General features: G+C 40.4%; 1 protein-coding gene across 3 annotated transcripts; it reads left to right on the top strand.

The window, feature by feature from the left end:
• Positions 1-1,117: 1,117 nt before the first annotated feature.
• On the top strand, positions 1,118-24,931 carry sh3gl2a (SH3 domain containing GRB2 like 2a, endophilin A1). 3 transcript variants are annotated; one of them, XM_026303440.1, is made up of 12 exons: positions 1,118-1,290; positions 18,655-18,723; positions 19,551-19,623; positions 20,243-20,386; positions 20,723-20,856; positions 20,963-21,121; positions 21,344-21,447; positions 21,641-21,756; positions 22,230-22,244; positions 22,396-22,407; positions 24,378-24,389; positions 24,499-24,931. In XM_026303440.1, the coding sequence occupies exons 1-12, from the start codon at positions 1,246-1,248 to the stop codon at positions 24,693-24,695; spliced, it is 1,080 nt and encodes a 359-aa protein (XP_026159225.1). In that variant the 5' UTR covers positions 1,118-1,245; the 3' UTR covers positions 24,696-24,931. The 3 variants fall into 3 exon arrangements, with proteins under 3 accessions (XP_026159225.1, XP_026159226.1, XP_026159227.1); XM_026303441.1 differs by lacking the exons at positions 22,230-22,244; positions 22,396-22,407; XM_026303442.1 differs by lacking the exons at positions 22,230-22,244; positions 22,396-22,407; positions 24,378-24,389.
• The last annotated feature ends 1,508 nt before the right edge of the window (positions 24,932-26,439 follow it).

Here is a 26,439-nt window from a genome sequence, read left to right as displayed (position 1 = left end):
ATATCGTCGTGACGGGGCTTGAGTTTGAGCCTGAGAAGCTGAAAAAGGGGCGTGATAAAGCTGCAGGTACAGAAGCAGACATTTGCTTATCGCTGCTTCATAGTAAATACAGTCCTCTTGTACTATTAATCGTTTATTATTGTGTATTAATACCACGAATCCCACTGTTCTCCACACAAGAACGACCACAAACCTTTTTTTTTTATGTCCTTAGAAATAACCAAAGTCCCTGTTATTTAATTCAGCGCCATAGCAGTAACAGTGCCATTACGCGCGGTAGGTTTTGTTCGTGAACTTCACTTTTTACTGATGGATGTCAATAGCACTTTAAGTTGATTTGTGATTTGATGTGTATGTATGATTCGGATAGTTAGAACCTTAATTTATGGTCCACGGTGGAATTTGTGTTTAGGTTTACAGCAAAAAACTAACACAGGACAAAATCAGCATTAACAAGTCTGTTCTAAAAACTCATAGATACAGGTGATAAAGGTCTATTTATTTATTTTACTATGTTGTTTGCCAGGTAGAGCATGTTTCACGGATAGAAATGGAGGGGTAGGACTGTTAGTTTACCACACAGATCACCCTTAGTTAGATGGATCGCACTGGGACTTGTCTCCCATCGATGGGCGCTGTCCACGGTGCTGGAGATGTGGGCGCACTGCAGACGTGATTATAGGAGCCGGAACTAATTTGGTAACAAAGTGTTTTTGCGGTGTTGCCTTTTCTTCCATACAATAGAGCTCATCATTCACGTTTTACGAAATAAAAACACACAAAATGTATCTAGTGATATTGATTTTAAGGTTGTTGTTGTTGTTGTTGTTTTAGTTTTTTGTTTGTTTTTTTTCTTTTTTATAGTATCACCTTATCCTGATGTTGAAGCGCAGTGTAATGGGATAGAAAAATCTGTCTCCTGGTTCGGGCTTTACGCAGATTCCTCCTGCTAAACGAGCTTATATTAGAAAGATCTTTTAGATTAAGAGTCCAGCCGTAGTGAGGAGGCGGCCGCTTTAAAGGGAGCTGGCTCCGACGTCAGCGCCGTTTTAGACATGTGGGGCTGACATCCAATAGCCTGATCAGGGCTTTAGTCAGCCCCTTTCTCACAGGAGATTCCTCTGGTGGTGGAGCAGCCTAGACAGGGGTTAGCCACGGCTACAAGATCATCACCAGATACAGTTAGGAGCGAGATTTCCTCTCACACACCTTCATATTCCCAACTAGAAGCACCGGGTAGCAGCCATGTCTGTAGCGGGGCTGAAGAAGCAGTTTCACAAAGCCACTCAGGTAAGAGGACGCGACGTCCTGCAGCTCCACCACTATCACTGCCTTCACGCCAAAGTGTCACGTTGTTGGTGAGCAGCGATTTGGCGTTTGGGTGGTAGAGATCCAGCTTCGTGAACTGATGATAGTGCGCATGTAGTAGTCTCTTGGAGCAGTTGTAGTTTGCTGTCCTGGTGCTGAAATCAACTCCACTGGTGAGATTGTCACGATGCAGCAACGCACCCACAGAATCATTTATTTATTTATTTATTTATTTATTTATTACTCCTGTTGTATCTACATCTATATTGAGTCTTCGTTTCGGTTTTAAGATGAACCTATTGGACGCATGGCGGACAGGCGCAGGATAATTACCCGGTTTCGGGGGCAGATGGCACGATTGTGATGTCGGGGACGTCAGTTCCTCTCGATACCCTTCAGATGACATTCTTCTCAGAAACCTATCTAATGGCAGCCGCTCACAGCTGTAGGCTTGTGCGCAGGTATCCCTTAATGTATGACTCTTTAAATCTGTGTTGTTGTTTTTTTTCACGCAACCACAGTGGGAACTCCGACGCGCACGGTGTTATGCAACCGCTAAGTGCGCCTTGGGAAATCCGCTCCTACCAGCAGCGGCACGCCATGATCCCTGCGCCCTCTAAACGCACTCAACGCCTCTTGAGCCATATGGTGATGAATTAAATGACGTCTTCTTCGTTTTATTCTGAACTATGAGTCCGTGTATTATTAGATGTGAACCCACTGCATAATGAAAATATTACTTAGAGGCTCTGGCGTCAAACGCAGAGCTTTAAGCATCATTAACTTTGGAGCCCATCAGAGTGCTGGCCATAGGTCATCAGTCTTCTTGAGTGGGACCTCGATGGTCAAAGGCATTGACAGATCTGTCCCTCACCACTAACTCTAGGGCTTTGACTGACTTGTATTCCCTGTGTGAGCTGAGAGCTCCAGATCTCTGAGGGAGGCTGTCCGGTGTTCGGGGTGAGTCACAGTAACACTGACAATCCGCTTCAGGCAGCACACAGCAGGACACCCCGAGCCTGGCTGACTCACACCAGCTCCTCTCTGCCTACTTGTTTACCAGTTGGCCTTAGCTACAGCTCCCAGTTTGCCTTATTCCTTATCTTTATAAGCAATTGTCAGAACTGTGACACTAATAATGACATCTCTGTTGAAGGTCAATGCGTGTAGATATTAATCTCTTTTAATTGCATGCTAGACAATGACTGAGAATAAGGTAGTAATTTCTGAGGACAGGAGGCCATTTGTACAATTAACAGCTGGGATGCAATATGTTAATGAATTGCAATCTGGTATTGTATTTTTAGTTGAATTATGCTGCCATTAGTCATCTATATTATTAATGTCACTCTCGCTTTTGACAGGCTTGTGTTGATGATGAAACCCAGACACAAGAGCAGTAAAACATACCCAAGACTTACATCATGTGGAAGGATTAAATAAAAACAGAAATAATTGGAAACGTCCATGTTTGCCTGTTAACACACTTCTCAGTTTTAATCAGGAGCTCATTTGGTGAAGTCGGAAGTAGACAGCTGCACACAAGGGGCATTAGATGGCTGTAGAGACGGTAGATGGCTGTTAAATCTGTGATGAGTCTATTGTCACCCATTGGCAGAGCCCTTTCTCTCGCTGCACATGTTACTCTGCAGCCTCAAGTGTGTGTGTGTGTGTGTGTGTGTGAAGTAGGGCTATGTACTTGCATTTATATCTTTAAATATGTTTATATTTCAGTGTGCATGCATTAAGAGCTGTTGTTGAATGTGTAAATATGCAGGTTTTTACACTTCATTACTCATCATTATGCTATTCTCAGTGCAACTAAATCAACTTTAGGCTAAGGGTTTGCAGTCTCTGTGGTCTCTTCCCAAGTGTTTTTTAACATGATACACACCCTCCCCCAACACACACACACATACACGCACCACATTATGCCATATTCCCCAAACTCTCAGTGGCAGAAGGCTCCCCTCGACCCCTCTGTTCTTTTGCCACAGTCCTGTAATCCGCCCCAAATTCACATAGGCAGCAACCCATCAATCTGGCTACTTGCACACGTTACAGACACATTGCCCAACCATACTTTAGTAAGTCCCCACCCCAACACAAGGACATGAGGTCAGGAGATGGTGGTCTAAGACCAGGGAATTAAAAATAATCGGATAGTACTACGGTATCTGCATTACTTTACACAAGATGCACAATCATTGGCTCTTTCTTGTTGCAGTGCAGCTAGGGGAGAGGAATATGAATAAAATTACTGCTGAAATAATTGTTCAATCAATCAGCTATTTCATTGGAGCTAATCAATTTCAGACTAATGTTAAGTAAAATACTCTGTTGCTCCTTTTCCCCCTGTTTTTCTGTCCCTGTAAACACAATAATTGGCTTTTAGACTATTGGTTGGATGATGTTAGTAAAGAATCTGGGAAAGTGATTTTCCACATTTTACTGACTTTTAAAAGACCAAACTATCAGTCAGTTAATTAAGACAAACAGATTAATCATTAATGCAAATAAAAGCTAGTTGCAGCCCTTTAGTTTAGTTTTGTATAAACAGCATGGTAAATTCACAGAAGGTTGACACATTTACATTGTTTCTTTATATACTGTATATAGTCAACATGTACCGTCATAGTGCCCACACCTAAGGACAGCAAAGAACCAGTGGACTTGTCTTAATATTTATAATGAAACAAGAGCTCAAGTTTTAAAAAAATCCAAATGTAAACAGAGCCACATTAGAGTCAAACTAGTTTATATGTAGATAAGAACAGATTGAATATCATGAAATGCTGCATCAACCTTATTGCCCATTGTGTCACTAATTGCTAATTAGCAGTGCAACTGTGTCTGAACTTAAGTGTACAGCATCTGCTTTATGAGACACAGATATCCTCGTTGTTGTGCACGGGGCCTTGCTGCATCTCTTAATTATAGACTTTGTGGACTCTGCTGAGAGGAGGCTGAGAGAAATAGCTCGTAAAAGGCAGATTGCCATAGAGTAACTGGGATTTTATGATTAACACATACACTCACACCTCAGTTTCACCTTTTCACATACATCACTGAGTAATTTATTTCACACAACCACAATCACACTTCTTTAATAGAAGAAATCTTTCTCACACATTCAAGGACACTGGGGTTCAGACTGGCGCATTAATAACGGGGGCCATTTTAAAAAGAAGGGAAGCACAAGGCATGAAGGGTAAAACACAACAGGTCCACTAGAATATATAGAATGCCAATATTGATTTTCACTACTCACTATGATATAACTCCACATATACTGTTGCAGATTATAATTAAAGACAATTTATAGCTGTTTGTAAGAAATATAACGTCTTTCTCCGAAAAACCTACATTATATTTCTCCTCTTATTGTTTCAAGCAAAGAAACAAAGATATTTTAAAGGAACAACCGTTCACTTATGTCATCAGTCAACTCCACCTCAGACTCGAATGATAGAAATGCATAGAGCAGTTGCTACCTTCATGATGGCTCTATTCCCATGGAGAGTCGTGTATGTGTGTAGGGCTCTCCAGCTGATCGTGTATGTGTCCTCTGAACTTCCAGTGTATGTTAAGGAAGACAAAAATGGGTTTACTGAATAGAAACTAGTTGAGAGAGAAGAGATAAATATAAAGGTAAGAACATTTGAGAAAGTGGGGCAGTGAGTGAGAGAGAGGGAGAGAGGAAACAGAAATACGACTCTGGTGGTTTGGATCTTGCTGCTTTTCCAGATAAAATGGTTGTTTTTCCTTCTTGTCAATGTCAGAAAGAGGCTCACATGTTTCCTCAGTTGGTTGTTTTGGCAAAGACATTATGTAGAAAACCATGTAATTTATTGTTTAATGCCCAGTAACCAAATTTAAGAATTAGTTGTATTAAAGTTCATTTTTTAAAGATGGTAAAATTGTAACTGTGGTTTTTAACACATGAAAAAATTAAATTGTACCTTCATCTAAAGTCCAACTTCGGACTACAGCTGCACCTCAGATACTGAAGACCCCTTTGCTCTTACGCTGATTCCTTTTAGTTAACTTTAAGTGGCGTAAGATAAAATGGCATCTTAGAGTGAGTGTTGTGAGCTAAATTCTTCTCATTACCATGCTGTAAGCCACATGCTCTCATGACAGTGATGGATTTAGGATGACAGCACCACTGATTCAGTAATGCTAGACTCATGTAAACACAGTGTATCCTTCCAGTTTTCTTCCAAACTGAGATATCATAAGAGATCCCACTGGTGAACTCCAGGTAGCATTGTAACTAAGGGAAGCTAGAAAGCAGCTTTAAGACACCTAAAATATATTTCTTACAGCCGATAGAAGAATAGTAATCCCTGGTTAGACTAGAGGTTTCCCAGTGTGTGTGCTGAATACTAATAACCATAGCACAGTTGTCTAACCCTTGTTGTATTGTGTGAAGCATTCAGATTTGTCAGTCGGATACCATTTTGTAGCTTAAAAGCAAATTATCAAGCACTGGGTCCATTTAGATTTAATTCTTGTCAGCATAAAGAATATAATGTGCAAGTGCACACGTGAGCATGCATCTATATAGATCAGTGCTTACCCATGGACAGCAGTGGGGTCCTTGGATGTGGATGACGCCCACAGGGCATTAAGACACCAGATTGTGATCGGCTGAATCATCCAGCCTGCATCCTCACTAGGCCTACTGCAGTGCAGCGTAAAACAGATCCAGCTGGAACATAACAGACGGGGAGGGCGGGACAAAGAGTGTGAAGCAGGAAAAGAGAGTTAAGAGAAGACAAGAAAGGTGAAAGAGAGGGTGATAGGAAGCAGCCTTGAGCAGGGACGGAGCAGCAGAGAGGTGGAGAGAGAATTCAGAGATTTCCTGTTTGACTTGGACTGAGCCAAGTCAAACAGGAAAGAGAAAGGATAACAGTTGATCTGCAGGGGTTGACTCTCTGTGCAAACTTTAGGATAATTTCCTACCAAGCTCAGTTTAATGATGTTGGTAATATATCAGTCAAATTTGGAAGCTTAATGATTTTGGGTAAGAGAGTAACTAATAATTATTGACTAATTATTACTGACCTCACTTTTTAGCATTAAAACCAGAAAAGCATTTCCAGGCTTGATTCCTTATTACTCAATGAGTCATTGCAGCTCTAATTCTAGAAGAGAACACCATCTTCTGCAAGAGAATAGTACTGGGTGTCCTAGGTCAAGGGGTAAAGGCAGGAGTTGTGATAATTGTATCACTGCACTATTGCCAGACAAGAATGTCTGATTCTGTGAATTTTCTATATTCCTGTGGACTACCACATTGCATGCAGTACTACAGTCAGGGAAAGGTTGCGCTGATGCTAAGAGTGGGGGAATTTAAAAGGGTTATAGTTATGAAAGAGCATCTATAAAAAGGAAAACGTTAATTATAGAGGACACAGACTCATCTCTTGCATGAAAGTCAAATGGGTGAGTTTATGTCCACCACCCAAAGCTCTACAGCATCCTTTCCGCTTCACTTCAGATATGGCACATTGTGTCTTGCACAGGCATTGAAAGTTGGCACTGGAAGTAGGTTGTGAGTTACAGAATTGTTTCACGTACACCGTCTGCTCATGAGTCGGAGAATAGAAAGTCATTGTTAAAATAGTCTTCTAAGAATTTAATGCATGTGTCCCAGGCCAGCCAGTGTATCCTGTTTTTTCTCATGTGGATCAGCAATGCAGCAGAAGTGATGCTGTACTGGACAGAGTCCAGCAGTCGGTACCTTCAGTGACCTCCCATCCTTTTGTTTTGAAATATTTTCTCCTCTCATAGTAACTTTATTTGCTCATCACCTTTGCTTGTCTATTGACTTCTGGCTTAAAAAAGTTTTTACTTAGTCTTTTTTCTCAAGAGATCTGCAAATAGTAAATCTTTCTCACATATCTGATGACAGCTACTCTCTTCCTGAAGGTTTCAAACAGGGAAACCTTTCACAGGAATGTTTTTGCTATATATTAAAGCTGCAGTTACAGATTTTTGACTGCTGTGATTGTAAAATATAACCTCCGTCACCTCACCTCTAACAAATGTTATCTTTCATTTCCCTGACGCTACATTAATCCACATGTCAGCGTTACAACAGTGACTTTGTCTACTGACTCTTGATAAACATAACTTGACATGCAGTGGCTGCTGCAACCTCAAATAGCAAATGAAAGGTGTGGCCAGAAACAAAACGCTGAAAGGTTGACATACTTCATATTTCAGTAGGTCCTGTAAAGCTGGTAAAACTCAATAAAAGGTCAGAAACACTGAGAAGAGTGTTAATAGCATAATTTTAGACAGGAGTGTACATGCAGGAGCTACAGGGTTGAAAACTGGACTGTGGAGTGTTGTGACGTTCACCTTTGTTCTGGGGGTCAATGACTGACAGACATGGACTGTGATGGTCCTATTCTTAGCTTGTACTGTGGTTCCTGCTGTCGGCATGTTTTGAGTAAGAGCACTGGTGAGCTAAACTCCTCATCTAGAGGAAATTTGAACAAACAATGTTGAGCCAATTTCAGATCTGTCAAAGCAGAAAGGTGGTGCGGAGTGATGAAGACTCTGGTTCCTGCTGTCCTAGAGATGAATACATTCTTATTTTGACAGTCGCTTGAGGATTTCCGGTTGTTTTACAAAAAGAGAGCTGTGGTTCATCACTGTTTGTGGTTTCTCTCTTTCCCCCCTCCCTCCTTTCTCATTCTTCTCTCTCAGCATCAGTAACCAGGCCATGGTTAATCTTTTATTCAGTACTGTTGTATATTCTGGGCATCAGCCACTGCAGGAAAGACAGCTGTGGACTAAGGTTAGCTAAGGATTGGTTGGTCCTTTTGTTTATATTTTCCCTTTAAAATTGACCATGAATATGTCTCACATGAATTTCAGCAATATACACAACAGTATAATGCTTGCGGTTTTTTGTTGTATGATGATTCAACAGCAATGTATTTTTCTACATTGAAATAACTGGAAACGTTGATAAGGCTAAATGAAACCTCCATATTCATACACACACCACTGCTTTCAGGGGCATTTGGGTCACATCTGTATTATCTAAATCTATAACCCAACAGGACTCTCTCCTCAAAACCCATTCATTATTAGTTATTGGCTTGTATTATAGCTACCGACACAATGCGGCTATAGTGAAGGGCAAAGCAATATAATTTGCAGATATGGAGGTGTTTGCATTCCCAGAGATATTGTAGAAGTTATTGTCTGTCATTTGTAGTTAATTTACGCACGCGTAAAGGTCTCTGTCCAAACAGAGGTCATGGACCAAGTCACGCAAGTCATTCATGTCAGTCGAGATTTAAGACAAAGGTTCAACAGTTTGCACAGATAAAACCTTATAAGAGTATAAAATAACACTGGAGGTTGTAGCTACTTTTTCTTTGGAAAGCAAAAGCGTTTCAAAATTTGAGCTCCATCAATTCAGTAGTTGCAGAAGATATTTCAGCCTGGACAACATAAGTCAACAAACATTTAAATCTCTAGATCCATGGAATAAGCATGGCAAAAAAGTTTTTGCGCAAAAACGTTATTTCTTTGGTAGTGAAATAGGAAAATTGGACAGGAAACTTGCAGAACAAAAAGAAGGAAACCAGGAGAAAAGATGATAGAGAGAGGGCATAAATAGTGGAGGAAGTAGTGGAGTTAAGTGGAGAGAAGTGAAGGATGTTGGGTAGTACAAAAGAGGAGATGAGGCTGTGCTTTCCGGCAGCTGTAGCATCATGTCTTCACACGTCTAATGTCTAGTTTGGCTCAAGAATGGACGGTAATGAGGGGTAGGAGGGAACAGTGTGTGCTTTATGGTATTTACATATGTGGTGAAGCGAGTGTCCAACAGTCTTTTTGGTGGACAGCATCATACAAGCCTTCTGGAAAAAAAAAAAAAAAAAAAAAAAACAGGATACATAGCCATGGACACACAGAGTAAACTCATACGCCCTGTCCACATAGAGGCCTCCCACCAACTGCAGAGCAGAGACTGAATGTCTTGTCAGGGATTATACTCAGATTAATTGGAGCACAGTGACTTTGCATCATACTGGATCTGTGTGACTCAGAATCAGAGGGCTGCAGCTATAATCTGTGAAACGTGCTGCATGTGCTGAGCAGACTGCCAAATGTACCATGTGATGGGGTCGCAGATTTTATAGCTCCTCCTTGCTATTTTTTTCAAACTAGCTTTTTTTTTTTTTTTATTTCATGTGGTGCTTACATGCCATTCTCACATTTACCTACTGCCTAGAAAACCACCTAGAAATAGATATAGTATAAGCCGTGTCTTGGTAAAATTCCCTAAATATACTGCACTTCTATTATCATTATTATTATACATTAATTATTACCAAACCTGTAATTGCCCCTGTAATTTAATCATGCTCCTGCTTTGCATAAACAAGTGTCTTCATCACCTTGTGTTCTTGTAGAAACTGCAAAGTATATAGTGTCTAATAAATTTGACATCTGTAAAGGCTAATGTATAATGATTTTCAACAAACTGATAAATATCTTTAAATATATAATTTGGGCATCAAATGAGTCACATGTTTCTAAGAAATTAATTAAAATACATTTTCTGTTGGTTGACTAATCAATAAACCCTATTTCTGCTCTGACAATTTGATTATTTTAGTACATTTTAGTTTCCATTGTTTAAGCATATATTTAGTGCACTTCCCCCCATGTATGAATATTTGAATATGACAGAGCTCAGTCATAGGTATTCTGATGGTTTTACTGTCTGTCTCCTGTCATGGCCTTTTTATGGACAGGAAATCTAATCAAACCAGACCAGTCCTGATTCACAGCAGAAATTCACTGTTGAATATACAGGATGGTGTTTAATTTATTTCTTGTTTAATGCCAGCTACTGGATGAATTGATATTGCTATTTATTTAGGGAGGAACTGGTGCAGTGTGATTGAAAGTATGTAGTACTGTGTGGAGTGTAGAGAATTTTTTGTTTTTTTTTGTTGCTTTATTGATTTTGGTATAAATACACCTCTGGGTGTTTGTTTGAGGATCCATTATTCTGTCGTTGCTGTTGGATGGTTCAGCTCGAACTTAAAAGTACAAAACATTTATCTTCATCAGCAGTGATAATGTTCCTTCATGATAGGCAGTGTTTGTTCGACACAGGTCTAGTGTTGTACGAAAAGCTTGTGCTGAGTTCAGGGACCTTGGTGAAGTGTGTTTGGTCTGTCTCCAACCCCCCACCCCCCCCCCCCGGCACAGTCTGTACACTCCTGTTGTCTTCCCTAATGGTGCAACCAGAGTTTCTCTGCAGGCAAACTGTCACAGCATATACACTTTAACATACCGTCCTCTTTATCTGATTTCTTCTCCTCCTGCTGTTGTTTCAGATCCTTCCATACTCACATCTTTTCTACCTTATATACACATATTTAGTATTTTGAATCTTATTTACTATATTATTCATTTTGGACCAGTGTGTAATATACTGCACATAGACAGGGCCTTGCACTTGAATTGTGTTTTTAGATCATTTATATTTGTTGTTAAATGTTTTATTATATTACTTGAAATATTATTGATTGGGTGTTATTCAGGATTCAGGATGCTATATCAGGATTACTTTAATATAAAATAATAAAATAAATGGCATGAATTAGAGCAGAAGCTGGTTAAGGGTTAGTTACTTATGACTAATAACTGATTCAGAGATCCATGCTAGAGAACTTCCTTCTGACAGGCAGCTGGACGATAATGTTTAGGTTAAATTATGTGAACATGAATCCGGTGATTACAGATACAACCACACACATTACAGGCAGCAGAGCCGAGCTTTAATATCTGTCATCAATATCGATTTTTCATGTTCATTATCTTTGACAGCACCATCATTATACCCATGCAGATTTAAATCACAGCACTGCTGTCTAAACATTAAAATGATATTACCATAAACCTACTGTATAAATATAACATGTTTCCCTTTTGAGTTATGTGTTGGAAAAAGTCAAGTCCTCTAAGGGCCTCAAAGCTCTGTCATTATCTCTTCTGAGAAACACACTCGCATTTGAAATGGAAATTGCAGAGTGGCAAAGTAAGAGAGAAAGCAAGTGCGTTGTTTATGTAGCTGGATGTGTTCATTTACATCTGCGTGTGTGTGTGTGTGTGTGTGTGTGTGTGTGTTTTTCAGTGAGAAAGCACACAATAATTGAGTCACTGAATGTGAGGATGCGGTATCATTTTTGAAATCGTTGTTTCACGGTGATGTTTCTCATATCTGTGGGTGATGATTATTAATGAGAGACTGCCTTTAACTAGGAATGATACAGATATTTGAATGTTTTTGCACTAAATGGGATATTCTGTGCAAATATACATTATCTTTAATTGCTTCAGTGGTGATGCCAGTCCTTCCTTCAAGCTTTTCCTCATTTTTTAGCCTTTATGTTTCTGCTATTTATTTTCGAGCTAGATTCTTAAAGCAGGTGAAAGGTTACAGCCAGCACTCCACGTGTGGGAGCACAGTGTGCAGCGTCAAGGGGTCGAGTCCGGCCACCTACATGCCGCAGGTCACAGGAAAACAACCTTTACATTCCATGACCGGTGATCTGACTGGTCTGACCCCAGCTCTCGCCCAATGTCTGCTGGGATTGGCTCCAGCACCCTGCCACCACGGACGTGCCAGGATAAGTGGTAGATGACTAATGGAAGGATAGATTCATAAAGCACAAATGCATTTATTCAGCAGAATAATTCACTGCTGTTTTTCTAACCTGGTTTCAACTACACCACTTTTTTTTTTTTTTTTTTTTTTTTTTCATTGAATCAATGAGAATTGGTGCTGTGCTGGTTAACAGCAGTTTGAATTGGAAATGTCAGCATCTTTTAAGGCTAGATAGCTACCTTGCTACATTCATGAAAAATAACAATGAATGAACAGTAAATGAGATGTGGGCAGATGTGAAATTAACGAATGAATGACAAAAGCAGTGGTTAGAAAATTAACCACAAGAGGTACTTGAAAGAGCACAGAACTACAGATGATCTGTCAGGGGGATTCTGAGAGTAATTGTCCAGAAAATACTTAACATTAGCATTTTATGATGAAACAGTCATAGCACAATAGAGGGGGTGGATTCGTTTCTTTCCTTGTAGTTCATGGTAACTATTGTTTTGATGTGGGTTCATATATGGATTCACTGATATTCGTCGTGAGCATTGCACACACAGTCCAATCGTACAACCCACCATCATTCATGTCATATATGCAGTTACTCATCCTCTGTCTATGTCTCATCATCATCATCACGTAGCCCAGTGCTCACAAACTCTGGCGCGGTTTCCTCACACACAGTGCCAGCTGGTTCTCTCCCCATCCCCCCACCCTTGCTCTTCTTCCTCATCCCCCATTGGCCACACAGTACACGGATGAGTGTGAGCGCACACATCTCCCCAGCCACAGACTCATCCCTGCTGTTACATAAGAGCCATGCAAAGATGTACAAATCAGATTATAACAGCTAGAGGCCACACACTCAGAGAGGATAGAGGTCAGTGAAGCAGCATGGCCAACCAGTGGATGGATGATGCCATAAGTCTGGACAGTGGAAATAGCTGGCACCCTGATCTGTCACAGTCCAATCAGTTTGTAATTGACACCTACCTGTCCAAAATGAGGTTACCGTTTTTGTTTCCTGATTGACTGTGTAAGACTTTTGTCACTGCTTGTTTCTCTGTGGGTTTCACAAGCATCTCCCATTACAGTGCTCCAAGCCTGGATGTTCTGCTGGATTACTGTCATCCTGAAACAGCTGTAGTTTGCAGCCACCCACACATTAACACTAAACACCAGCATTTAAGAATAACAAGTGGATTTTCCCTGATTCCCTGAGTGCACAGGTCTTTTCCTGGACAGCTAGACTTGCTCTGATACCCACGCACCATTTGATCCTCCTGGTGCTATGTCTTTAGAAAGCCTGGTCAGCCAAAATGAAGCTTTAACTGTGGCAAATTAGATGCCAGCTGAAGCGAATACAATCCAACAGTGACACTCAGTCTTGCAGTGAGTGTACTCTGCACTGTGTTGCATGAGAAATATGACAATGGGAAGAGTGAGGCAATCTGAGAAAGACGAAAAGAGAGGTAAGACAAAGATCTTCTGGGCATTGTTATGCAATTGTTTTTGGCAGTTCAGTGTCATATCCCCAGTTGTCCAAAGTCTTTGTCTTTCTCCACTCATGTCCTGCTTCATCATCCTTTTCTCCTCTCATGACATACAAGGTGTAAAAAGAAACATTAGAAGAAGAAACAGGTGAAAAATATCCCAGTTGAATAGATTAAGTGAGAGGGTGTAATGTAATGAGAATACCACTTTAAGACGTTTGGAGATGCTTCCAGCCAGAGATTTCCCCACAGAGGGGAAAAGGGGCTGGTAGGAAGCAGGCCTGTAGGGGAGGAGGGGAGACATGTTTTAAAACTATAGGAAGAGTCCGATCCTGGCCTGCTATTGTCCAGCAGTAGGGGCTATCCTCCTAATAGCCTCACTAATCACTCTTGTCGTCTTTAATCTCCCTCTTCCACCGTGGGCATATTTAAAGCAGGGGCCTCTGTGTGCCCAGCCAGGATTAGACTAGTGAGCGGGGGGGCAGCAGCAGCAGCACACTCCTTGTGCACCTCACATTGGGCGGCATGTGACTGACACTAGTGCTAACAGTACAGTTGAGAATAAAACAGTGTAGGCTTGTACAAAGATGATGATAGGTGCAAAGCAGTGAAGAGATTAACATGCAGTAGGCTGTCTACATTATTAGCACATGAAAGCAATCTGGTATTGATATTTTTGTCTTGGTTGGTCAAATGAGTGTTCTATTTTTAGCCACACTAGAGAGTTAGTCCACACTGAAAATATCTAAAAAGCCATTGGATGGATTGCCATGAAATTTGGTACAGTCGTTTATGTTCCCCCTTAGGAATAACGTTCCTCTGAGTTTTCCTCTAGCACCACCATCAGGGTCAAAATTTCTATTTGTTCCTTTCGGCTCCTTTTGTGTGAAAACAATCCAAAAATGTTTATCAAATCAAATGTTTTATGATTCAGAGAAACACAAAAGCAGAGGCGTGAGAACGAGGAAGCCAATATCTTAACCTCAGGATATCAGCAGGGCCTGTGTGTATGCATGAATAGATATGATGCTGCAATTTCTGTGTGTTCTGAAGTGAGTAGCACAATCTAATCCTGGGCTGTTTAAAAGCAACAACACACACCTTCTGTGTCAAGAGTGTATCTCAGGTCAGTTTCCTCTTCAGCTGTATAATAGTATTAGCTCACTGTGTCTTCCACAGGTGTAAAGCCTTTCTGTATGAACTCCCTAGGAGTGTTTTCATTAATCTGTGTGGGAATTCTGTTTAGGTGAATCATTTGCTTATTTAATGTAGCAGAATGGCATTTAATACATGGCTACATACACATATTGTAAATATATATCTTTGTTTTGTACCTTACTGCCCCTGCTTGGACGTCTGCACATGTAGAATTTGTAATGTTTTATGTAGCACCATTGTTATTTCTTTCACTATGCACTGCATTCACTGTCCACGGTTAAATCAACAAATAAAACGTCCTTGAGCGCCTGAAAAATGTTCCTGCTAGCAGAGCAGCTTTAAAACAGCTGATTTCAATGATCATCTTTAAGTGAACTCACATATAGAAAGCCCGGACTACAATGACTGCAGTGCATTAGGCATAACCCAGTCCAAGCTCTGCAGGACTGACATCACGAATCACATGCATTTAGTCATGTATCAGCACTGTGCACGACAAGTATTTGCTATACTACGAGAACATGTGATGCCTTACAAGCTGTGATGTCACAGGTCACCGTGTTTATCACCCACTCAACTGCTGTTATTTACCAGCACCCAAATTCCCGATTTACTCATCCCTGAAAGGTTCCCCCCACGCTGCCAATTCCTCTGCTGCGTTCACCTTGTAGCGTCCTTCTGCTGCAGGGAGGATGAGGAATGTGGGCCTGAGAGAAAGTGATGAGCGGATGGGTTTTTGAGTGAGGGGCAGAATATGGGGGAAAAGCGATCAGTTATGTGTGAAAACACACTGATGTTGCTAATTCCCCAGGAGGTTTTAGATCATTTGTTTCCTGGCTGTTAGGTAAGATTGGAGGGAGTTACATATCATGTCCATCATCAGTCCTGTGGTTGTTGGCTGACATGATACACAGTGTTATAGTGTCTCTGAGTGTTCAGGCACGTATGTCTTTTCCATCTCGGTGCTGAATTATCTCCTCGGCCTACAGCCATTAAAGCTCAACGTGGATTCTGTCTTTGCCTCCACTTTGCGAGTGTCTGGGGGTTGAATACGCATTGACAGCAGCCATGGGCAGCAGCGTGCACAGCAAGGCTGCTCCACTTACTCCGAACAACCACCAACAGCTAATTTTTATTAAGTTCAGTAGCTCTTCTCCTGCCAAGCTATACGCGTGTCCCTAAAGGCACTGCTCTTCTGAATTGTTTTCATCTATTTAGCTCAAGCACAGCCAGACTTTTACTGACTCTGATTCCCGAGCCACTGTCTGTCTCTAAGCCAAAAACATCATTGGTGTGGGACACACAAAAATAAGACTTTGAGACTATTGAGAGCTCTGAATAGTGTGTATCAATCAAGACCAAGTCCCCAGTCTTGATTCCCAAAAACCCTGCTGCTTTTCCAAGTACAAATGTGGCAGATTAGTGTGAAGAATAATGTCTGTTCTAGTTCACTTGGGAAATTGGCATATTAGAGATTATATTTTCTCTAAAGCCAGCAAATCCTGTCTGTGCTCAGCAAGTATTGGGGCTACAGTTTTTGATAACCTGTACTAGGCCTCACAAGATTAGTCAATAAATCAATTAGCTAATCAACTAAAACGTAGTTGGTAATATTCATTGTAGTAATATTTCAAGCTAAACTGTCAAACTCCTTTATGAGAGTCTGTTCTGTAAACCCAAGATCTTTGGGTTTGGACTGTGAAATAAGCATTTTACTAACATCACCTTGGGCTGTGAATTGTGCTGAGCAATTTTTACTATATCAAGATTTGTGCTGTCAATTGCTTAATGTGCACACTGTGTAGGTTGCTGGTTTTTAGCATACTGACATCTTATTTCAGTTCAGGTACAGATGTAAACATTTCTGTCAGTTCAGATTTAAGTGCAAAACTACAGACTTGAGACAGTTAGAGCTGGTGTGGACATAAACACTAATCATCATCTTGGGTCAGAACTTCAGACTAGTTTTCTCTCTAGAGAAAAAAGATAATTGCTAATATCCTGCAGAAGCAGCAAATCGGTAACAGTTTCATTACACACCAGTATACTTTATATAATGAGTGTGTGTGCAGAATGATTAAAGCTCTCAGTCCACAAATAAAAATCACTCAAATTCTCAGTTATTCTATGTCGGGTTGAAATACAGTCCATGTATCTCAGCTCAGATGACCATTAAACTCAGCACTCAGTGCTCAGTGTTATGATAAAACAGTTTCTATATAAAATGTCAGCTATTGTCTCTATTTGCAGGTTATATATTTGTGTATGTGCAAACAGGCAAATACACTGCAGGGACCACATCGAGCATACACAGCCATCCACTTCATTGTTTTAGAAGCTCAGCTTAGTGGTTGCGATGTGAAGCGCACCTCCCAGTTACGTTTTGACCATCAGGAAATAATGCAGGTAAAAGGTCATGGGAGAAATAACAGGGTTTTGCAGATGCTGAGACATACACTCTAATGCACCTGCTAAGCCAGGCATGGGCAAGTAGTTGTCTCCATGGCAACAAACCAAAGGATGATTTGAAGACCCTGTGGTGACGTACACGTGAAGCTCGCGGCAGGAAGTGTGGGGCACTGTAGACACCCTACTGTGTGTGGGGAGGGTCAAGTGTGTGTGTGTGTGTGTGTGTGTGTGTGTGTGTGTGTGTTTTGCATTGTTGTCAAAATATTGAGCTGTTTGACAAGTGGGATCAGAAGAGCCTTTGCTGAGATGACTCAGAGCACCAATCCTCAGAAAGTTCTTACACTGCATAAACTGCTGTCACAGGCTTAATCTTATAAACGCCCCCTCCCTTGCTCTGTCTGTCACAGATCACCCCTTAGGCTTTTACCGCTGGAAAAATCATTTTTACCCAGTTCATTCCAGCTACTTTGCTCTTGTCGGATCTTTTTAATTTTGCCTGGATTTTTGGAAAAACATTTACTGTACCCTTGAGCCAGCATAAAGATAAAATCTACACATGGATGGTAAAGTGTGTTTATTGTGTGTGTGAGTGTCTAAGAAAGATTTCATCCACTGACCTTAACCTTCATGGTTCCTTTAGTCATGCATTGTTGATGATGATCCCTGAACGCCTGTTTTTCTCTCCCTCAGTCCCTCCTCTCAGGGCTGTGTCTGGCCTCGTTGTGTCAGATTGCTGCCCCCTAAAGGCGTCTGGTTACATCACAGACTGGAGTTGCATGGTGGCAGTGTTAGAAATAACAACGGAACTGGGCTCTTTTCCCCTCAGTCGCTTTCTCTGTATACAGTGTATGTCTGTGCATGTGAAACTGAAGCTACTGTATATAATAGCCAATACAAGCAGCTTGTGATATTTTATCTGCCTTGTTATTGCAGCATCTGTCTAAAGCAGTGACACAGAATGAGCCTGACAATTTTATGTCAAAAGACGAACTGCCTTTAGTTTAAACTGAGTAAGGGGGGAGTGTGTGTGTGTGTGTATTAGTTTTAGTAAACTAATGTCAGAACAATCATTACAACCTCCAACAAAGGGTCACAAATTGATGCTACTACATTTTATGAAGTCTCAAGCTAAAAATGTTGCTTTTTGTGTTTAATTATTCAACAGAGACTCATTGATAACCCGTAAAGGTCAGATTAATTCTATAAAGATCAATAGTACTGAGGTGAAGATCAGTAATACACTCCTGATGTTGTTACCTGCCAGCACTGGTGTTGTCACAGCGAAGGATCAGGTTCACACTGCAGCATGAGCATTAATGAAAGGGGTTTCCTAATACCTGAAGGTTAAGCTGGTATTTGTTTGATATAATCTTAATTGGAATAGGGAGGTTGTGACATTAGGATGTTGCAGACAGAGGCTGGTTCACATTGCACATCCTAACAAGATGAACCACTCTCTTATTACAACATACAGTGGATACAATATAAACTAAGATGTAATTTACTTTACAGCAGCTTTGGATATGACCTCACTGAATTCTCCAACATTTAATATTTGCACCAACTTGACCTTCATTTTTTAAGATAATAAAAGTTTAAAAAAACAAATTTCTTTGTCTTTTGCAGAAAGTGAGCGAGAAAGTTGGAGGAGCAGAAGGAACAAAGCTCGATGAGGACTTCACTGAAATGGAAAAGGCAAGACTGAACATTTTCAATTTCCTATTATCATCTTGACAAGAATGATGTTACAGTTGGTACAGATTGTTACAGTTCTGTACACTCAGTAACAAAATGTGGCTTCCTGATCTGCTCAGCTTCTAAATTATTACACCAACCATTTATGCTGTCATGTTTGAAAGCTGCTGGCAAGTTATAAGTAACCAAAAACAACAAAGGTCCACCAGTGGTATAATAATAAACCTTTGGTGGTCGCCCACTCATCACATTATAACGCAAAAGCTTTACAGTATGTCTGAAAACCTGACTGAGCCTCAGCAGCAAGAAGGTAGAGCTTAAACTAAGATTCCCCCATGTTAATACTCTTAGACGTAGCATTTAAAATGAGTTCATTAGAAATCTCCTCCTGCAAAGACCCAGAAAAAAACCTATCTGCAACTTGTTTGACATATGTGTCCTTAAGCCTCATCTCATGTTAGTATATGTGTGTATTTTACATGTGACAATATGTGATAATATGTTAGTAGATCCAGTGTACAGTAAAAAAGAGGCTGAGTGGTGCAGGGTGAGTTTAATCACACTGAAACTAAAAGACAAATGTGGTGCTGGCTCTCAGCTCCGTGCTTCTCCCTCTCACCAACAAGCTGCAGAACAAAGCAACACTTTCCGTTTTTGTCCTCAAATTGTTTTACTGCTATTATATTTCACTCCCTCTCTCCTGCAATCATTTAGCCATTTCCTATTTTTGCTACTGTGCACATCTTTTTTTTGTTTATTGTAGCTGCTATTTCTGTACCTTCTGTTTCTGTCTCCTTCCGTGCGTTGGGTTACATTGTGGTTTATAGAAGGTGGACTCCACAGCTCGGGCAGTGATGGACATCATGACCAAGACCACTGAGTATCTGCAGCCAAACCCAGGTGACATAAACCAGCTGTGGATGGTTTATGGTGAATGTGGTGGTTTTGATTGTGTGGATTTCATCAAGCCCTTAGTCTCTCAAGAGTCAATACTCTGAGAGTCTAAAAGTATTTGCAAACTTTTACTATACTATATATCTTAAACATGCATGTTCATATCATATACAGTACACACACTAGACATTACATAGTCATATGTACGCACATGTGTACACATTAGGACTGGTCGGTAATTCAGTTCCACTTATGTTTTTGTCATACTTGATACACAATACTTTATTGGGAAATACTAATAATTGTTCCACTACATTTAGACATTAATTACGTTGAAAGATTCAGATTAATAATGGCATATTATTATAGTTTTGATGTGTATTGGTTTTAATATGTATTCTCTGACCTGATGTTTATCTCACACTAATACACAGTTTATTCTGAATGCTAGTTCTTCTGCAACAATCCTCACATGAAATAATCCCCAACTTCACCACAAGCAACTAATCTCTGCCAAGCATTTTAATAAAGTTCACTTTAGTGTCTGAGGCACTGTGTCCTCTGATTACAAATTCAAGGCACTAGCCCTGAAGTGTTTGGTTTCATTAACGCCTTGTTTTCCCAGCCACCAGAGCCAAGATGAGCATGATGAGCTCCATGTCACGTATCAGGGGCCAGGAGAAGGGGCCAGGCTACACACAGACCGAGACCATCCTGGGAGAGTCCATGCAGAGGTTTGGGAGGGAGCTCGGGGAGGAGTCTAACTTCGGTGAGCTGCGGCAAATTAAGAGCTTCTCACAGAAACACTTCTTTATAGGCTTCACAAGAACAAAGTGGCATAATTCAATGCCCTCAAGGGTGCTGAAACAGTGTGATGAAAAATGCATGAGTCTACTTTCCAGACAAGATTCCTGACATTTCCTCTATTTAGTTCACAAGTGAAGGCATTAAATGTTATTTAAAGAGATATACCTTTTCAAAGTCTGCTCCAGATTTGGTCAAAGTCTGCTCCAGATTTGAATGCATTTTTTTTCTACCCTGTGCACTGAATGACAATGAATGACGTGTTTTTAGTGCCTTTTTTTTTTTTTTTTTTTTTTTAAAGGTCTTGCACTGAATGATGCTGGGGAAGCCATGCGTGAACTGGGAGAGGTTAAGGACGCTCTGGACATGGAGGTCAAGCAGAATTTCATTGATCCGCTGCAGAACCTCCATGAAAAAGATATCAAGGAAATTCAGGTACAAATGCAGAACTCTAATACATAACACGGGTTAGGGCTAAGAAAAAAAAACCTTATACCCTACAGTCAAGGATTCAGATTTACTGTCTGTTTTTCTTTGGCAGCATCACCTGAAGAAGCTGGAGGGGCGCCGTCTGGACTTTGATTACAAGAAGAAGCGCCAGGGCAAAGTGACAGAGGACGAGATCAAACAAGCGCTCGAGAAATTCGATGACTCCAAAGAGGTTGCTGAGCAGAGCATGTTCAACCTGTTGGAGAGTGATGTGAGTAGTTTTTCAGTCATTTCATTCCTTATTGACACAGCCAGGATTTTTAATCATATCTATTTATCAACAAACTTTCCATTGTTACTGCGTCCTACATCCATTTCACTCACCTTTTTGTGCTCCTGAAGCCTTGGAAATATATGTGGTTTATGACCTTTTACGTATTGGAGTAGTTTTTTTCCAGGGGTAACCTAGATCTTTTGCGTCTTGCGTCACCAGGTTGAGCAGGTGAGCCAGCTCACTGCTCTGGTCCACGCCCAGGTGGAGTACCACACCCGAGCTGCTGAGATCCTCACACAGCTCTCCAGCAAAATGGATGACCGGTCAGTTCAGACACTTCTTGTTTTTTTCTTAACATTACTGAATGTGCTTTGAATGTAACATTTGTTGTCAGTGTCAATGTCAGTGGCATTTGGGAAAGTACATGTTTGAGCTATTACCAATGCAAGGGAGCAGAATGTGGTTAATATGGGTCTGTTTTATTTGGGCATTGATGAATTCTGTCACACGTTGCAGGATACGGGACGCTTCTAGCAAACCAAGGAAGGAGTACGCTCCTAAACCACGTACATCTCTGGATTTCTCAATCAGTGAGAATCACAATGGAGGCATCCACAGTGCTCGCTCTCCAGGTGAGACCCAGAACATACAAACATCACCATCCAGAAACATGCCCAGAAATTAGTCCCGGTACTGAATTAAATGTATAGTCTCCCTGGGGAATCTAACCAGTTAATCTTTGCAATAATGTGAAGCAGTATTTGCCTGTCCAGACTAGCTTCTGGGCCAGTTTCTATTCATTCATGCTGCCCTGTCTTTTAACATTTCTTTTTTTGTTCTGGTTTTTCATCTTTACTATAAATTCTCAAATGTAAAAGGGGAAATTCGAAATAAAAACATTGTACTTTCAGTAATTGAGGTAAATGAAAATATATTTGAGAATTTATGGTATTTATTGTCTTTGTTAATCTTATCTTTCTTTTCCCAGCTCTTTTCCCAACATTTCAGTAATTACCTGTACAGAGCAGAATATCTATCAGTCTTTGAACTAAATACTACTCTGCACTTTTCTCTTTCCACCTATGATTTTTGTTTATTCTTGTAGGGGCGAGATCTCCAGGTGAGCTTGGTCAAACTTGTGCTTTTTCCTTCTGTCAGTATGTTTGTGATGTGTGATCACATTCATTTCTTCAACACTTTTTGCATTTACACTGAGAACTCCTGCTCCTTTTCTCCCCCCCCCCCTCCCTTGTGTTGTTTCCTCTTTGCAGCAAGATCTCCAGGTGAGACTAAAATCCCAGAGATACAACCATATCTTTTCAACTTTTTGTTGTTTTTTTTTCCACCAAATGATACCCACAGCAGAAAAACAAGTGCCATCCGCTCGATATAATGTGAACATCTTAGCAGCGGATAAGCATTTGCTCTTTCTGTTTTGTTCTCTCATCAATCTTCTGATCATTTTTATCCTCTGTTTCTTTGTCGGTCGGCCAATTTGCCTCTCTTTCACTTTGCTGTCTAATTTGTATTTCTTCTTGTATATCGACCTCTTCATTGCTCCACCAGCTACTCATCTACTAATTCGGAATTTTCCCATTTTAAAACCGCATTCCTAAAATTCTCCTTTTTTTACCTTTGTTTTCACCCTTTCCCCTTTGCAGCAAGATCTCCAGGTGAGCAAGAGTGACTTGGAAAGAGATGCAACATCTCTCTCTCACTCTTATCCTTCTTTAAATTGACTTTTGTGGAAGTGGATTTGTGTCTGCATTTTTGTTTGCAGTGCAGCTCATCTGCAGTGCAATGAGTGCGTTTCTGTCTAACCCCCGGTTTCTCTTTGAATTTTTTTTTTTTTTTTTTAAATCAACTTGCCAATTTTGTTGTAATTTTAAAGGAATAGTCTGACTTTTTGAGTGATACACTTATTTGCTTCTGTGTTGGAATTAGATAAGAGGAGTGATGACTCATGTCTAGACGCTAAATATGAAACTACCGAAGAAAAAGACTAGATACATGGGGGAAGAGCTATTTTGCTATTTTGCCTCCATGCAAAAACAATCCACCTACCAGAAATACTAAAGCTCATGATTTAATCATTTTTATCGACTTAGGCTGTGTTCACATAGAGACCACAGTGTGTGAAAAAAAACACAGGTGTGCATACTGGTGGATTACTTTATAACGTAAACGCTGTATTTCAGCTGTTTACCTGGAGATCATCTCGACCAAAGATGAAACAAATGCCGCCATGATGACTTTCCAGAGTTGTATAATCCTGTCTGTGAGTACTGGCAAACCGCTGTTCTGTGTTTGGGCCTCTAATAAGCTTTAAACACATAAATCCATTCCTTCTGCTGGATTTCCTGGCTCATATTTCATTGTCTCAATAGTACGTGAAGCAACACACCCCCACCAACACAACCTCTTTTGTTTTTGTTTCATGCAGAGCAAATCTCAGTCTGAATACGACCTTGTCTGCCAGACTGTTTCCTGACCTGGAGCAGTAACTTCCTGACCACTGCCCAGAACCAAGAAACAGTGATTATAAAACAAAATGTCTTTTTAATGCTTCGTTTTTTTTAACAGATTAAACAAATCACATATAATGAGCATTAGATGTGCTGATAGGTAGGTTGTTTTTTTAGAGATCAGGTTGGTTGAGCGGACATCCATTTGCCAAAACAACCAATTAGTCTGCGTCCACTTTATACGTTTTAACAACACCTCCAATGAAGCATAAACCTCATCATCTTTGTGTTGCTTGTCTAAGTAAACTTTCTTGTGCCATGTATTCTTCACCACATTGTGAAGCACTCACCATAGTGGGCTCACTGGTGCCCCCGTGAGGCCGAAGGGTGGAAGACACACGGGTACTTTGAAGTTTCCAATGGGTGCTGTGTCAGTGGCCACAAGGGGCAGCAATGAGCTCACTTCACACTGCAAAACAAACAAGCGACACAAAGGTGAGATTGATGCTTTATTGAAAAAGACTATCCAAGACCATGCAATCATGAGACAATACCCAAAGTGACTGTTTCGAGCTTTTAAGCTGATCTCATTATATTTAAAAGACAGATATGAGAGTGTATCAATCCTCCTATCTAACTCTCAAGCTGAAAGAAAACACAGTAAGTGTATTTCCAAAAATACTGAACTATTCCTTTAAGCCTTGTAAATTTAATTGTAATCGTATAGTGACTGATGGTTGTTTTGTGTCTCCTCTGCTGTTTCTTCCTCTTCTGTTTCTCTCTTTCAGCCAGGTCTCCAGGTGAGCCTTACACAAGCTTTTCTTGCCTCTAATCTATATGCAGCATCTTGTTTCCACTTTCAGCCTCTCATCTAACTGTCCCTCTTGTCGCGTTCTTCTTTTTCTCCAGCCCCTATGGACCAGCCCTGCTGTCGTGCCCTGTACGACTTTGACCCCGAGAATGACGGTGAGCTAGGCTTCAAGGAAGGCGATATCATCACCCTAACCAACAAGATTGATGAAAACTGGTACGAGGGGATGCTGCACGGCAACTCTGGCTTCTTCCCCATCAACTACGTCGATATCCTGGTGCCATTGCCACACTAGGACCTCACAACTACCAGCTTTGTCTGTGACGGTGGCGGAAAAAAAAAATCCTGGCCGCCAGTTCTTCCCTCCAGTATTCCCAGTAACCGTTTCCTAAACATTCCTATTCACCATGTGTACTCCACTTTAAAGGAGACAAAACAGCATCAACACAATTACGAATGAACATATGAATAAGATTTATGATTTATGCACTAATTCAGCATAAAAACTTTAAAGCAGGGACGGCCAACTCCAGTCCTCAAGGGCCACGGTCCTGCTTGTTTTTCAAGCAGGACAGATAGTTGGAAAACAAGCAAGGCTGTGGCCCTCAAGGACTGGAGTTGGTCAGCCCTGCTTTAAATGAAAAAAAAAAAATTGGCACTGTTTCCCCCTTATCCCTGAAGGTACCTTCAGGCTTCTATAGTCATTTTATCCATTTCTGTCCTGACTTTTGTCTCGGTTTACATTGGCTGTTTATCTGTCATGAGTTTATCAGAACGGCTTCGAAAAGTCACGCTTACTCTCATTCACTGTATTATGTGGAAACCTTTACAGTAGATAGAAGTTTTTCTCTCAAATACTAGGTTTAAAAAAATGGTCCATGTGCTTCATGTTTGTTAGAACATTAGGTCAAGCATGGTTTCAAGTGTTTAACATTTTAGCTTATGGAAAAATATCTTGATTTTGTTTAGTTTTAAATATTCCTATTTTTAATGGGAGTCCTCTCTTGGCATGCTTGGGTCATTCCTGGAGAAACCACATCCCTATCATGTTCTAAAACATCTGTCCAAAGGATATCCTGACATTTAAAGTATTCAGAGTTTTCAGAAAGTACTAGACAGAATCATCTATTTGAAAACCGAGATTATCCATAGTGCTTCTTTTACATTTCAACACATATGTGTGATTGGTTGTATGTGATATAGATGCCAAAGTTACCTGCAAAATCCTGAATCAACTCTAACAGCAAAGTGTCAGTAAGTCTGTCTGATGCAGTCTCCGGTTCTTTGGTAATTTCATCAAGGAGGGTTAAAGTCGTATTCTTGAGTCTGTGATATTACATATCTGAGCCAGTGATTAGTGATGGTGTCATGTGCAGAAACACAAGTTGTAAAACAGTTTGAAGTGACGTAAGAAAATTTTGATGCATAAGTTTCAATCCTCTGACGTGTATTTTATCGGCAACTTGTGGTAAAAAATGGTTGATGTTTTGTGATATAATAACTTATAGGACTTAAATGCTCACTGGGGCAACTGTTTTCTCTGCAGCAGAAGGTGTAGCTGTTTTTGCTCCATCCCTATCAGTAAAATAAATATTCTGTAGTTCAGCTGTCTATAAGCCTCTGATTAAGATTAAACTAGATGTAGCCAGCAATGATCCTCTATGAAATACTTCCTAACAGGAAAAGGAATATATCAATAGGCGAGTGTAATACAAACTAAAATTATTTTTTCTCAGTAAAAACTTAAATCGAAATGGTACACTAAACCCCCTTAATGTGTCATGTCAGACCTCAGAATCACTGTTAGATCTTATACATACTATTGTTTAATTTTCCCTGACCAGCTATATGCTTCTTTGCAGTATTGTGCAGGATTTTTTTTCTCTTCTTTAACTTATATCTATAAATCTAACTGGCCTCTGTTATATGTTTACGTCAGCTGATTATTATCTGCAACCTCAACGATGTATTAACCCTTCAGCAAAATAATCTGTGCTGTAGTAACATTGTTTTTACGCCATCTTGTAGTAATGTTGTGC

This window comes from Mastacembelus armatus, chromosome 1, assembly GCF_900324485.2.
Source record: "Mastacembelus armatus chromosome 1, fMasArm1.2, whole genome shotgun sequence".
NCBI classification, from domain to species: Eukaryota; Metazoa; Chordata; class Actinopteri; order Synbranchiformes; family Mastacembelidae; genus Mastacembelus; species Mastacembelus armatus.
The sequence above is the reverse complement of the archived record's forward strand: the minus strand, read 5'-3'. Positions and strand labels throughout refer to the sequence as shown.

Bases quoted from the DNA above. Each gene is read 5' to 3' on its own strand.
- sh3gl2a (XM_026303440.1), top strand. From the start codon at position 1,246: ATGTCTGTAGCGGGGCTGAAGAAGCAGTTTCACAAAGCCACTCAG. The intron at 21,122-21,343 runs GTGAGTAGTTTT...TTGCGTCACCAG, and splicing joins TCAACCTGTTGGAGAGTGAT to GTTGAGCAGGTGAGCCAGCT. The intron at 21,448-21,640 runs GTCAGTTCAGAC...CACACGTTGCAG, and splicing joins TCCAGCAAAATGGATGACCG to GATACGGGACGCTTCTAGCA.